General features: G+C 39.1%; 1 protein-coding gene across 3 annotated transcripts in view; it reads right to left on the reverse strand.

Moving 5' to 3' along the window:
- KNTC1 (kinetochore associated 1) overlaps positions 1 to 15164 on the reverse strand; it is a 73885-nt gene that overhangs the window by 15489 nt on the left and 43232 nt on the right. For 2 of the 3 annotated variants that reach the window (XM_047827286.1, XM_047827287.1), the window contains exons 40-51: positions 14637 to 14741; positions 14105 to 14233; positions 13354 to 13485; positions 11325 to 11434; positions 7109 to 7316; positions 5671 to 5760; positions 4154 to 4325; positions 4008 to 4066; positions 3439 to 3655; positions 2338 to 2411; positions 1857 to 2067; positions 1627 to 1736 (exon numbers count right to left, since the gene is read on the reverse strand). In XM_047827286.1, coding sequence (XP_047683242.1) covers positions 1627 to 1736; positions 1857 to 2067; positions 2338 to 2411; positions 3439 to 3655; positions 4008 to 4066; positions 4154 to 4325; positions 5671 to 5760; positions 7109 to 7316; positions 11325 to 11434; positions 13354 to 13485; positions 14105 to 14233; positions 14637 to 14741 — 1617 coding nt within the window. The remainder of the gene's footprint in view (positions 1 to 1626; positions 1737 to 1856; positions 2068 to 2337; positions 2412 to 3438; positions 3656 to 4007; positions 4067 to 4153; positions 4326 to 5670; positions 5761 to 7108; positions 7317 to 11324; positions 11435 to 13353; positions 13486 to 14104; positions 14234 to 14636; positions 14742 to 15164) is intronic. The other variant, XM_047827288.1, reaches the window with a different exon arrangement.

Genomic DNA, 15164 nt, shown 5'->3' on the forward strand with positions numbered 1-15164 from the left:
AACATCAATATCCCATCACAGTAAAATAGACTAGAGTAAGAATCATCAATAGATGCTAAATTGGATTATGTGTCGTAGGGAAAGGACTTTGAGGAGGAACAAGTTATTAAACTGTCTCAAAACACCTCCCCTAATAGTTACAAAAGGAAATACAGTAACTATGTAATATGGACACTGACAACATCTTAACCAGGTTATTTAAACTCACATCACCTATTCTGGCAAACGGACATCACGTGCCTCCAAATGTCATACCCTGAGAAGCACACGATATCACTTAAGTAGGATTCTGGCCCAAAATGCATCATTAGAATCTTATCATGAGGAAATATCAGACAAACACAAATTGAAGGATAGCTTCTAAAACAAATGGTCTGTACGCTCCAAGAATATCAGGGGTGCCTGGGTGGCTCACTGGGTTAACCGTCTGACTTCAGCTCAGGTCATGATCGCAGTTTGTGGGTTTGAGTCCTGCATCGGGCTCTGTGCTGACAGCTCAGAGCCTGGAGCCTGCTTCAGATTCTGTGTCTCCCCTCCTCTCTGCCTCTCCCCAGCTCTCTGTGTCTCTCTCTCAAAAGTAAATAAACATCAAAAAAAAAATTTTTTTTTTAAAGTCAGGTGTCATGAAAGACAAGGAAAAGCTATGGAACTATTCTAGATTAAAAGAGATTAAAGATGGGGCATCTGGGTGGCTCAGTTGTTTGAGCGTCTGACTTTGGCTCAGGTCATGATCTCATGGTTTGTGAGTTCCAGCCCCGTGTCGGGCTCTGTGCTGACAGCTCAGAGCCTGGAGCCTGCTTCAGATTCTGTGTCTCCCTCTCTCTGCCCGTCCCCCACTCATGCTCTGTCTCACTCTGTCAAAAATACATAAACATCAAAAAAATTTTTTAAATAAATAAATAAAAGAGATTAAAGATATGACAAATACATGCAATGTATAGTCTTAGACTAGACCCTGGTCCAGGGGGAGAAAGTTCCTTAAAAGAGCACTATTGGGCCAATTCATTAAATTATAATGTGGACCACAGATTCAAGCCTATGTTTGTACTATATCAATAGTGTACCAATTTAAAATTATCTAATTTTGACAATTATACTGTGGTGAAGTAAGAGAAAAGCCTTGTTCTTAGGATATACAGACTTGTTAAGGGGTGAAAGGGGATGCCACATACCATTAATTCTCAGACGGTCCAGAAAAATACCATAAATATATATATTATAGGGCAAAGCAAATATGGCAAAATGTTAAACATCAACAGAGTTGGGTGAAGGGTGTACAGGAATTCATTCACACTACTGCAACTTTTCTGTATGTTTAAAATTATTTCAAAATAAAATTATCACATGAATCTAAGAAAAATAAAAAGTTAATCACATGAATCTAAGCACAGACCACTTCTTTTATACAAGAGTTCATCTGAAATCACCAATTAAAAGGTAAAATAGTGGCAAAACAATATTTAAATAGAAAGAAAAAGGAAATAACCTCATGAAGACTCATCTGATAACAGAAGGTATTAAAAGCAGCAAACATTCCTTGTGTTAAGTCTGAGCTCCTAATCCTAAGGTTCTATCAATCCAGAGCCAGCAGAAAGGACAAGAGAACCTCTCAGAGGATGGACTGACCTCACCAGGCTTTGTGGACGGGCACAGCCACTTCTCCAACAACATGTCCCAGACTTTCTCCAAATTAATTTCGTTAACTTCGGCAATTTCTTTGGCAGCTGCATGAATATCTAAGATATTCAAAATAAAGAGTTTAAAAAAAGAGAAACCCAAGTTTTCAGTGCAAGATAACTGGGAATCAAAATGACAGTTCTCCCTGAGCAGAAAGATAAATGGTGCTTTGTCCTCACCGGGATATTCTTTGCTGGAGGAATTCTGAATTCTTTGACTTATGCTAGGATGCTCGTACAGACTGACGATGAGATGTGCAGGCTTTCCTATCACTCTTAGATATTCCGCGGTGTTTAGCTTGTGGGCTATGAGCACGGCTTCAGTGCCTGATCGCCGGTACTGAATATGAAGCTTCTTCAACAAAGCCTCTGCTTTTTCACGCGTTTCATCCTTAAAAAAAAAAAAATCCCAAGCAGGGATTCCAAGAAAAGGTCACATTCTAAAACCTCAGGTGAGGCGAAGAAGCCATCTTTATCAATCAAGGTCCCTCCCTGCCTTAGTTACATCCTTACATAGCTACACAAATTCTCATCTTCTTTATCCATTTTAGGCATCCAACCCTTAAAGACGCCATCGGCAGGGCGGGATGAGAAGGTGGGCCAGGGAGCACACTATGTAAATGAAAAGAGAGGAGCCTTCCATTGTACAGTTCAGACTCACCTGACACGGGATATTCTGTAGCCATCTCTCAGCTAAATACAGGCAGAATTTCAAGCTGGACATCTTGAAGGAACCTGAACAGATAAAAAAGAGATTTATAAGTAAATCATAATCCTTTTAAGATAAATGTATTTTAATCAAATTATCAAGGTTTTTTTTTTTTAATACAAGAATGCATACTCAGAGAAAAAACAGAATTTAAACAGAAGGATACAAAGTAAAAAGGAAAAGTCCAAAGTCTCCTCTTCAGCTTCTATTCCTTCAGAAGTTTCCCCTGTGTGTGTCTGTGTGTACACGCACACATTTTAACCCCAACAGGCTAAGATCATACATGTGGTATTGTCCACTGTTCTGACTTAATATACACCTTGGGTATCTTTCCAAATCAACTATATAGTATTCTATTCTATGCATATGCTCTATTTTTAAAAACAAATTCCTGACAAATGAGCATTTAAAAAAAAACAGTTATTTTTTAGGGGTGACTGCGTGGCTCAGTTGGTTAAGCATCCAACCTCAGCTCAGGTCATGATCTCACGGTTCGTGGTTTCAAGCCCTACATTGGGCTTTGTGTTGACAGCTCAGAGCCTAGAGCCTGGAGCCTGCTTCAGATTCTGTGTCTCCCTCTCTCTCTCTCTGCCCCTCCCCTGCTTGTGCTCTGTGTCAAAAATAAATAAATATTTAAAAAATAACTAAAAAGTAGTTATTTTTGACTTCTGTTACAACTGAAAACATGGCAGTAAGTGCCTGTGTTTGTGTGCTTATTTGGTTATGCAAGAACATGTAAGGATTCATTACTAGAAGCAGGAGTACCTGTTAGGAAGCAATTTCTATTCCTACAGACAAGGTAGAGAACACCCACATCCCTGCACCCTGATAAGCTACAAGGAGCCTTGCTGACTTCACTGGAGCCTTTCAACATTTAGCAAATTTTAATCATTTCAGCAATGCACCAAGTGAAGAGAAAGGGCACATAACATTTTTAACTACCATCAATAGTTTTAAATGCCTCTTCTCAAAGATAGGTAAGGAGTAAATTTTTTTATTGCAAGTTCAAAATAAGCCGACAATTTCGAGCCCACTTAGAGGAAGAATCCATACCTTCTGGGATATCCTGGGCAAGACTGATGCCAATAGCTACAGCCCACTCTGGGTTAACTATAGACAATAAGTAGGACTCGATGGTTTGAGTGATCTTAGTTATTTCCTTGTTAATCAGTGTTGAGGATTTAGCTTGTGTTAACTTCAGAAGCTTTGGCTTCAGTTTTTTTTCAAAAACATGTTTGGCTGTAGACACATACAGAGTGTCCAAAGAGAACTTCAAAGAGAGGAAAAGAAAAGTTAAGGCTGGGGGCACCTGGGTGGCTCAGTCGGTTAAACATCGGACTGATTTTGGTTCAGATCATGATCTCATGGTCGTGAGATCAAGCCCTGCAAAGGGCTCTTTGCTAGGAGTGCAGAGCCTGCTTGGGATTCTCTCCCTCTCTGCCCCTCCCCTGCCCCCAAATAAATAAACGTTAAAAAAAATATACTTAAAAGAAAAAACTTGAGGTTGATTTACATGCTCGCCTTTAAGGGTTTTACATGAAAGTAGTACAAAATCCTTCTACAAAGGGTCTGAGTTAACTAGAGGGTATAAAGGTATGTTTGACCAAGTCTCAACCCATTACCTTCATTAATTTACAAATTAGGAGCAGTGTTGGGAAAGATTCTTCACTGAGTTCTGTAGCTAAAAAACAAACGAGAAGATTATGATTTGCTTAAGAAAACAAATTTGGGCTATTCCGTAAAATTCGTAAGAAGTTAAGGAACATACAGAGAATTTTCCAGAAGTTCTGTGCTGTGCCAAAGAATATTAGGTGAAAAGGCAGTCTAGTTTGGGCAGCTGATGGCAAACTTATCACATGCTCCAACATATACTGATATTCTAGGTCCACCGGAGGAGATATTCTTCTGTATGATTTCAAATGTTTCAGAAGACTCAATGCCTATATTAAAATATAAATGTATTTTCTTGTGAGCTTAAACCAATCCTGTTTCTTAACTCTCTAACTTGATCGTGTCATAGAATTCCATTCCTGAGATGGTCTTGTTTTCATTAAGAGAACCAAAACCTTTTGTAGTTTTACCTCTAAGATTATCCTTCTAAACCACAATTTGTATGATGATTAAAGAAATTATACTCAGAGAAACTAATGGAACCCTGTTATTGGTGGGATTTTTGTAAGTGAGTCTGAAAGTTCCTCATAACTTCTTCAAACAGTCTGAGGGAGACCTCAAAAATACTGGATTTCATTTTAAAAAGGTAGGCAGTAGGTCTAAAATTTATCCTCTATACCCTTACATCTCTTTAGGCTTATATCTGATATTTTGGGTGCTTGTATAATTTTTTGAATCAACCCATTTTCTTTTCATGTTTAAATCCATTTTAAAAAGATACAAAAGCTACTATGACCAAAATTCATAAAACACTAAGAAGTTACTGCAAGTAATAGAACTGAGTCAGTCCTACCTACTAATATAGAAAGTGGAATCTAACTCTGGGTCCCACATACTACTTCTTCTTCTTCTTCTTCTTCTTCTTTTTTTTTTTTTTTGTTGTTGTTGTTGTCGAATCACAAAAATTTTGCTTTAATTCTTCTAAATTAGTCCTTTAGTGACTTCATGATCTTAGACAAATTTAAACTGCCTCAGTAAAGCCAAAATAGGATTAAGATAAACAATAAAATATGAAGAGCATGAGAAGTATTTATTTACAGAAAGCATGAGTGGCAGAGGGGCAGAGAGAGAGGGAGACAGAGAATCCAAAGCAGGCTCTGAGCAGTCAGTGCCAAACCCCATGCTGGGCCTCGAACCCACAAACTGTGAGATCATAACCTGGGCCAAAGTCAAACACTTAACTGGCTGAGCCACCCAGGCACCCTGAGCGTGACAAGTCTTTTTACTTCTGTATCCCTTTTAAAGAACCAGGGGCACCTGAGTGGCTCAGTCAGTTAAGCGTCCGACTCTTGATTCTGGCTTAGGTCATGATCTCACAGTTTGTGAGATTAAGCCCCGAGGAGGGCTCTCTGCTGACAGTGCAGAGCCTGCTTGGAATTGTCTCTCCCTCTGTCCCTCCCCCACTCACACGCGCTTGCGCACACACACTCTCTCTCAAAACAAAATATTTTTTAAAATCTTAAAAAAAAAAAAAAAAAGAATAAAAAAAATAAAGAGGAACCAAACGAAAAATGAAGCTCAAAGGACAGTCCAGAAAGGTCCTATAGGACCACAATTTTGTTAAATGATCCCAAAAGAAGCATAATTCTAAAATCTACGATACATTAGTTATACCTGATTGATATTAATGTTGGTTATCTTTTCATCAGCTCTTTCTATAACCTTCAGGACCACTTCAATCATTTCGTAGCTGTAGGGATCCAACTGTATAAAAGTAAAAATATGTCAAAACTTAAGATGGTGCCAGGCCAGGTTTTATTATGGTCATCAGTACAGATCAAAAATGTAAAATGTCAGTGTGCCATAGTGTTAGATAATTCTTCTACAAATGAACTGAAATGCTCTTATCTCCAAAATTAGTTGTATCAGGATAAATAAGCCTTAAAATGTCTCAGAAGCGATTTTAAAAAGAAAGCTGTTCCTAGGATACTAAAAATCTAGAAAGAATAAATATATCAAGACTTCATAATTTTGTAAGATCTTTAAATGAAAATTCTATGTCTTCCATTTAGGATGGGAAAAGTACAATAGGAGGAAATGGACATTTTCTTGAAAATTATGTAACTAAAAGTGTGGGCCTCCAAGCAAAAGTTTCTCCAAGTATTCCATTCTGGCTCTAACCACATACTAAAATGCAAAAATTAATTGGGTGGCATCTATATATGTTCATGAAAAGAAAGGAAGTATTCTCTTTGTTCTTTGTTTCTGCCCACACACCATTACTTTTTTTTCATTTCTTAAATGCCAACTCAAGTCACATGAATAACAACACTGAACTAAGTGGGAAGATGATTTCCGTAGTACCTAGGACTTTTGTGAAAGTCTTTATTAATTTTGGCTGAATTTCAGGAAATACTGAAGTATTTCTTGTAGTCTTACAATCTCCCTTGCCCTTCAACCCACCTTTGCTCCCCCAACAAACTGCTCCTTGACCTAAAAGTTTCAATTCTCAGGAAGATGTCCTAAGAAAATAATCAGTGACTAGAGGCCAAATAGGTATATGTATGTATGGAGATATTCATTGCAGCAATATTTAATAGTAAAATATACAAATAATTTAAGTGTCCATCCCTAAAGGCTTGGTTACAGTATGTTTATCCACACAGTGGACTAATATGTACCTGTCAAAAATGAGATAGATGTATGTTATTGACACATAATGACAATGTGTTCAGTGAAAAAAGGAGAATAACAGAATAGAATATTTAGTCTAAATCAGTCACCAAACTACTAACGTTTTTATCTATGGGAATGGGGCTATAGAGATTTTGCTTTTTGATTAATACTTCTCTCTAGTTTGATCTTTTTCAAAGAATGTGTGCTATTTTCAAAAACCTGAAAAACAACGCTATTTCTATTTTCAGGGAAAAAGGGAGGAAAACTGCTACATTAAACTATATTAAAAAGGTAGAAATCTAAAATTACCAAAATTATAAGCTTGTAAAAAATACAGGACTTACTTTTCCAGCTTGTTACTCTATGTACCTAAATTAACTAAGGGTAGGAGGGATGTTTGAAGTGACCCGATACATTCAGTTCCCCATTCATCTACCTTATGCAGTATTCCACTAAGACTGATGACCAGATCTTTTGTGCTCGTCAGTAGAGGAACCATTTCCAGGGCTTTGGCCAGGAGCTTGGGGTGCTGCTGCTTTGCAGACTGTGTGCTCATGTCTCCCTGGCCTTGGCTGGCATTGGTGTTGTGTAGCAGTGTTTCGATGAATAGCTGGAGAGCTGCATCACAGTCCAACTGAAATGTGCTAAAAGAAGTATTCAAATACAGGCTAACTTCTCTCCATGCATGTGTTTCCATACAATTTCTCACTGACACACTCCCATCGAACCCTCTCATTGTCCAGCCTCATTATCAGCTCACATACACATCATCAAGAGTTAACTGCTGTCTTTAAAAAATCAGATCTTGGGGGCACCTGGGTGGCTTAGTCGGTTAAAGCGTAGGACTCCTGGTTTCAGTTCAGGTCATGATCTTGCAGTTCATGGGTTCCAGTCCTGCATCAGGCTCCATGCTGGCAGTGTGGACGGAGCCTGCTTGGGATTCTCACTCTCTCCCTCTCTCAAAAACTAAATACACTTAAAAAAAAAACCCACATCTTGGGGCCCTTTGGGTAGCTCAGTTGGTTAAGCACCTGACTTTAGCTCAGGTCATGATCTCATTGTTGGTGGGTACAAGTCCCATGTTGGGTTCTGTGCTGTTAGTGCAGAGCCTGCTTCAGTTCCTCTGTCTCCCTCTCTGTCTGCCCCTTCCCCACTCACACACGCTCTCAAATATAAACACTAAAAATTTTAAATAAATAAATGAATAAATAAATCATCAGATCTTGGGGTGCTTGGGTGGCTCAGTCAGTTAAGTATCTGACTCTTGATCTCGGCTCAGGTCATGATCTCACAGCTCACCAGTTAGAGCCCCACGTTGGATTCTGCACTGACACCATGGGGCCTGCCTGGGATTCTCTCTCTCTCCTCTCTCTCTCTGTCCCTCTCTGCTTTGCACTCTCTCAAAATAAAAATAAAATAAACTTAAAAAAAAATCATGGCCATGTAATGGCATAATACTGGGGATAAATTTGTAATAAAATTGAAAATATTTAATAGGGCAATTCCACTTTCACACCCTTCACAAAAAATAGCCAAGATACACATACAAGGATGTCTGCTGCAACAACTGTTTGTAATATTTAAAAACTGAGAGCAATTCAATTATCCATTGAAAAGGGGCTAAATAAGTTATTCATACAAAGGAATACCAGAGTTCAAGAGATACAAAGAAAAGCTGTATGTACCAATCTTATAAATATACTGTTAAGTGAATGATGCATGCTATAAAATAGTTTGTAAAATATGATTCTGTTTGTGATAAACTTAAAGAATGCACGTTTTTATATGCATAGGGGAAATAAAGGAACAATATAGGTGAAATTCTTTAAACGGTGATTATTCCTGAATGGTAAGATTATATGGAACTTTGATTTTAATATGTTCTATCTTATTAGAAAAATAATAAAGATTTAAAAAATAAGAATGAAATGGAGCTATTATGTGTATTGTGCTAAGTGAAATAATTCAGAGAAAGACAAATACCATATGATTTAACTCATGTGGAATTTAAGAAACAAAACAGATGAACATATGGGAGGAGGAGAAAAGAGAGAGGGAAACAAACCATGAGAGACTCTTAAAGATAGAGAACAAATGGTTGATGGAGAGATGTGAGTGGGAGATGGGCTAGATGGGTGATGGATATTAAGGAGGGCACTTGCTGGGGTGCCTGGGTGGCTCAGTCGGTTAAGCGTCTGACTTTGGCTCAGGTCACGATCTCATGGTTAGAGTTTGAGCCCCGCATCGGGCTCTGTGCTGACAGCTCAAAGCCTGGAGCCTGCTTCGGATTCTGTCTCCCTCTCTCTGCCCCTCCCTACTTGCACTCTGTCTCTCTGTCTCAAATAAACGTTAAAAAATATTAAAACAGGGCACCTGGGTGGCTCAGTCACTTAAGCGTCCAACTTCGGCTCAGGTCATGATCTCAAGGTTCTTGAGTTCGAGCCCCGCATCGGGCTCTGTGCTGACAGCTCAGAGCCTGGAGTCTGCTTCAGATTCTGTGATTCCCTCTCTCTCTGCCCCTCACCTGCTCATGCTCTGTCTCTGTCTCTCTCAAAAATAAACATTAAAAAAAAATTAAAACAAATATAAAGGAGGGCACTTGTTATGATGAGCACTGTGCGTTGTATGTAAGTGATGAATCACTGAATTCTACTTCTGAAACCAATATTGCACTGTATGTTAACTAGAATTTAAATAAAAATTTGAAAAAAATGAAGAATGAAATTATAGACAATTGAAATGCCTTAAGCCCTATTAACAAGATGATAGCTTAATTTGCTACACAGAATAACAAATATCAAGAAAAGCTTTAAGTAGGACCATTAAAAAACTGTTTTTGTTTATTTGTTTTTGAGAGAGAGCATGAGTGGGGTAGAGACAGTATTTTAAAACCAGTCACTTAGGGGCACCTGGGTGGCTCAGTCGGTTAAGCGGCCGACTTCGGCTCAGGTCATGATCTCATGGTCCGTGAGTTTGAGCCCGGAGTCGGGCTCTGTGCTGACAGCTCAGCACCTGGAGCCTGTTTCGGATTCTGTGTCTCCCTCTCTCTGACCCTCCCCCATTCATGCTCTGTCTCTCTCTGTCTCAAAAATAAACAAACATTAAAAAAATTAAAAAATAAATAAAAAAATAAAACCAGTCACTTATTATTTGACCTTAAGTGGGTCACTGAATATGGGTTTGTTTTCTCATATATAAATTGGTGCTAATATGCAATAAAAATGTAAAAATTAAATGATGGTGCATGAAAGCACTTTGAAACTAATAAAGTGACAACAAACTGGTCATCCTATTTATTAGATAAACATCTGAGATATTATTTACTCCTACTTATCACAATAACTGTTATTTATAAACATTTAGTTTTAGTTTTTTTAATTACTTGTTATTTTAAAAAATTCTCCCTAAATCATATTAAAAAAAATTTTTTTTAATGTTTATTTATTTTTGAGAGAGACAGAGCACAAGAAGGGGAGGAGCAGAGGCAGAGAGAGAGAGAGAGAGAGAGAGAGAGAGAGGGGGAGAGAGAGAGAGAGAGAGAGAGAGAGAGAGAGAGAGACAGACAGACAGACAGACAGAATCCAAAGCAGGCTCCAAGCTCTAGCTGTCAGCCAGAGCCCAATGCAGGGCTGAAACCCATGAACCGTGAGATCATGACCTGAGCAGAAGTCAGATGCTTAACTGACTGAGCCACCCAGGTGTGCCCCCCACACTTTTCTTTCAATAAGAAACATCATTATCCTTTTTTTTTTTTTTTTTTAACTTAAGAGTTTATTTATAAGGGCGCCTGGGTGGCTCAGTCGGTTAAGCATCTGACTCTCGATTTCGGCTCAGGTCATGATCTCACGGTTTGTGAGTTCAAGCCCCACATTGGGCTCTGCACTGACAGTGTTAAGCCTGCTTGATTCTCTCTCCTTCTCTCTCTGCCCCCACCTTACTCACTCTCTCTGTCTCAAAATAAACTGTTTTTAAGTTTATTTATTTTCAGAGAGGAAGAGAGAAAAGTGGAGAAGGGGCAGAGAGACAGAGAGAGAGAGAGAGAGAGAGAGAGAGAGAGAGAGAGAGAGAGAATCCCAAGCAGGCTCTGCACCACCAGTGTGAGGCTTGAACTCAAGAATCGCAAGATCATGACCTGAGCTGAACTTGGATGCTTCACTGACTGAGCCACCCAGGTGCCTCTAAATCATACTTTTCATTACATTTTTTTTTTCTCTCCATTATATCTTCATTTAAGATTACTTTGCCCCTATGTTGAGCTGATTTAGAAGTTCAATTGCTCATAACAATACTCCCAAACTTTCCTATCATGGGAATCATCTGGAACTCCTATTACGGATCAGAGTTTGGGGCTTGGCCCAGATCTGCTGAGTCAGAACCACCAGGAAGGGGCCCAAGAATCTTTATTTTTAATCAGGAGCCCCAGGTGATGTTCAACATGAGGCAAGTCTGGCAAACACTTAACCATGAATTTAAAAGGTGATAACCTAAGAGAATGTAATCTGGTTTTGGATTCACTTAGTTTGGAGATTAAAAAAAACATCCACAGTCCATAGACTGCATGGAATAATCATCTTTATTACTGTGTTCTTGCAGTAAGGAGTACCAGTTTGTTAACCTAATAGTAAAAATACCACTAAAGTTTGAAGAGTTACCAGCAGTATTCCAGAATGAGGCTTGTGTCCATATCTATATTCTCCACAAGAGCTTTAATGAGGTCTTTCTTGGTGAGAAAATGTTGCCTGAAAACCGGCTGGAAAGAAATCTAGAAATAAACAGAGCAAAACAAGAACCCCAATAAAGTGAAAGGTATTAGAATAAGGACACCATGGTGATTTGCCTTTTTACTATCCTTTTTTATAGAGAAACATTTTTCTAGACTCCTCTAACCCTTTTTTATCCCCCTACCCAACTTGACCATCATTCTGAGATTTCAGGTATATTTGGCTATGGGCCCCAAATCTCTGAGTCAGGTTACCCTTTGGTTCTTCATCAATTAGTTGTTAGCAATAACCAGTCCCATTTCTACATTTGCACTAGGCTTCAAAACACATATCCTTTCTGTAGTGATCACATTCCTGATAAGCCTATTTGCGAGTAACATAAAATGTTGTGTTTTTTTTTTAATTTTTATTTATTATTTTTGAGACAGAGAGAGACAGAGCATGAATGGGGGAGGGTCAGAGCGAGGGAGACACAGAATCTGAAATAGGCTCCAGGCTCTGAGCTGTCAGCACAGAGCCCGACGCTGGGCTCAAACTCACGGACTGCGAGATCACGACCTGAGCCGAAGTCGGACGCTTAACCGACTGAGCCACCCAGGCGCTCCAAAATGTTTTAAAGACATAGCGTCAAGAACACAGTTTTGTTTGTATTTACAAAGTGAAAAATGACTTTTCCCTAGGAGTTCATAAACTTCAGTATACCTGTGTACACACTGATGTTATCTTTTTAATTTTTAAATTTAAGTTTACTTATTTTGAGAGAGAGTGAGCGAGAGAGAGAGCACACAAGCAGGGAGGGAGCAGAGAGGGAGGGAGAGAATCTCAAGCATGCTCTACACTGTCAGTGCAAAGCCTGATGAAGGGCTCGAACTAACAAACCATGAGATCATGACCTGAGTCAAAGTCAGATGCTTAACCGACTGAGCCACCCAGGCACCTTCACGTTGACTTATCTTCCACCAAACAGCAACGAAAAGTATGAGGCTAAAGGCTAGGTCTGAAACAGCTTATATGTTAATTAATCCTAGATATAGTTCTATCAGTGGGAAAGCTAAGTAGAAAAAAATGTCAAGCCTCAGGGGTGCATCTGGGTAGCTCAGTCAGTTAAGTGTCCAACTCTTGATTTCGGCTCCGGTCATGATCTCACGGTTCATGGTTCAAGTCCCACACCTTTCAGTGCAGAACCTGCTTGGCATTCTCTCTCCCTCTCTCTGTTTGGGATTCTCTCTCCTTCTCTCTCTGTCCCTGCTCTGCTCTCTCGTGTGCGTTCTCTCTCAAAAATAAACATTAAAAAAAAGTCAAGGGCACCTGGGTGGCTCAGTCGGTTAAGTGTCCGAGTTTGGCTCAGATCATAATTTCACAGTTCATGAGTCTAAGCCCTGCATCGGGCTCTGTGCTGACAGCTCAGATCCTGGAGCCTGCTTTGGATTCTGTCTCCCTCTCTCTCATCCCCTCCCCCACTCACATTCTGTCTCTCTCTCTCAAAAATAAACAGACGTTAAAAAAAAGTCAAGCCTCTTCTAAATTTTCTTAAAAATACAGAAAAGAGGGGGCGCCTGGGTGGCGCAGTCGGTTAAGCGTCCGACTTCAGCCAGGTCACGATCTCGCGGTCCGGGAGCTCGAGCCCTGCGTCGGGCTCTGGGCTGATGGTTCAGAGCCTGGAGCCTGTTTCCGATTCTGTGTCTCCCTCTCTCTCTGCCCCGGCCCCGTTCATGCTCTGTCTCTCTCTGTCCCCAAAATAAAATAAAAAAACGTTGGAAAAAAAAAAAAAAGTCTCTTAAAAAAAAATACAGAAAAGAGGAAATGAAGCAAATGGTCCTTATTTGTTTGAAAACACTAATGTGTATATTTAATATAACTAAAATTTATGAGTCTACAACATATATCCTCTCCCCAAAGAAGAAGACTTTAAGATTTCCTGGGGAAATCATCAGAATGGATCAAATTTGATGGTACTCACACCAAGAATACTCACACCAAGTTTGCCAAGACGAATACCCCACTGAGCATCAGTACTGAGTTCACGGAACTTAAGCTCTGTTTCTATTTCCTGATAGAGGCTGGCCAGCTGAGAGCCCACCAGAGATATTGCCTAAAAAATTAAAATAGAATTAAAATTCAATCACAATAGAATATGTTCTAACACCTTTTGGATGAAACCCAACAATAAAAATCATAACCTTTCTTTGTGATAACAGTGTGGAATATTACATATTGCTTCATACACACAGTCATTATTGATATAATAGGTCATTCAGCTTTTATTATGATGCCATAAATGTAGTCTGGCTTTCCTTCAAAGAAAAGGCCAAATTTTGGTTATCCTGAAAATAAAATCCCCACAAAAGGCAAATTTTAAAACAAACATCAAAGAGAAATTCTGCATCTGCTAACCTTGTCCAACAAAAAAGACCTGGCTCGTGGGTCTAAGGTTTCAAATACACTTCAGATAGTAAATGTAAGAAGTGAAGGTCTATGTCCACATACAGATTTAAGAAATAAAAAATACCCTAATTCTTTGGGTTGAGCAGTGCTTATGACCCGCATATACATTCACTGGTGTGTCAGTAGTCAAGGAAAAGCTGTTAGAAAACAAGAGAGTTGGCTCCACATTTCTTCTGCTAAATCATTAAGTGGCAAAGCCAACTTCATTTTTTCCCCTAAATCTCTTCATACTTTAAGAAATGAAGCTGTGCTTGCTCAGGCCATACCAAAATTTTGTCGTAATTCTGCCATGCTTTATCTATGAGCTTCCAGAGATTTTCAAACACTTCTTTTTGGGGTAACAGAGTGCAGTAACCCAATGCCAAGTCAAGATCCACCAGGCGACAATTAAATACCTATTGGAAGAAAGCATCAAGAGAACATTCTTTACAATCAAAATAGAATTTGGTCTCTGAATGCTTATTTGTTACCAAATTTAATTATAACCCCTAAGAAAGAATAAGTGTTTCATGAAAAGTGATTTAGAGTAACTTGGTTCCAACTTGTCTGCTTAGTTTTAACATCCTTTATCATTATCATAAACTTAAGGAAACAACTTGGACAGGTTGTATATAGCACAGAACCCTTACCTTCTTCTCCCTGACAATCCCATCACTTCTCTTTAAGCCCCAATATGCCCTCCCCATCCTCATTCTTATCCTGAGATATCAGAAGCAACTAGAAGAGAGAAAAGGAAAAAAAAGAGAGAGAGAGAGAGAGAGAGGGAGAGAAAGTAGTTTACCAAGAACGGATACTCACTTTGTGCAACAGTGTTGTAGCATTTCCCCTGATAAATGTAACAGCTTTCTCTTTCAGTTCCATAACAACATGCCTTGATTTAACTAATGTGGCCTCTCCAAACAACTTTTAGAAAAGAACAAAAGAATTGTTAGGTCTACTTCTATCTATGTGTCATTTTGAAAACTCTTCTTAAATATTAAGGAGCTTTGAAAATTCATCATTATATGCAAAATGTGCTGGCATTTAATCTATGATGACAGAATGCTGCAGCTAAGGGGGGAAGTGACTGGGAAGGCACAAAAAGGAACCTTTTCAAATATTCTATACCTTGATTGTGCTGTTGGTGACACGGTGAATACACTGTTGACAGACTTAAAATGTGCAATTTTGAAAGCAATACTTTACTTAAAGTTAATTTGGGGGCACCTGGGTGGCTTGGTTGGTTAAGCATCTAACTCTTAAATTCGGCTCAGATCAGGGTCACGGGATTGAGCTCCACATCAGGTTCCGTGCTGAATGCGGAGCCTGCTTAAGATTCTTTCTCTC

This window comes from Prionailurus viverrinus, chromosome D3 (assembly GCF_022837055.1).
Source record: "Prionailurus viverrinus isolate Anna chromosome D3, UM_Priviv_1.0, whole genome shotgun sequence".
NCBI classification, from domain to species: domain Eukaryota; kingdom Metazoa; phylum Chordata; class Mammalia; order Carnivora; family Felidae; genus Prionailurus; species Prionailurus viverrinus.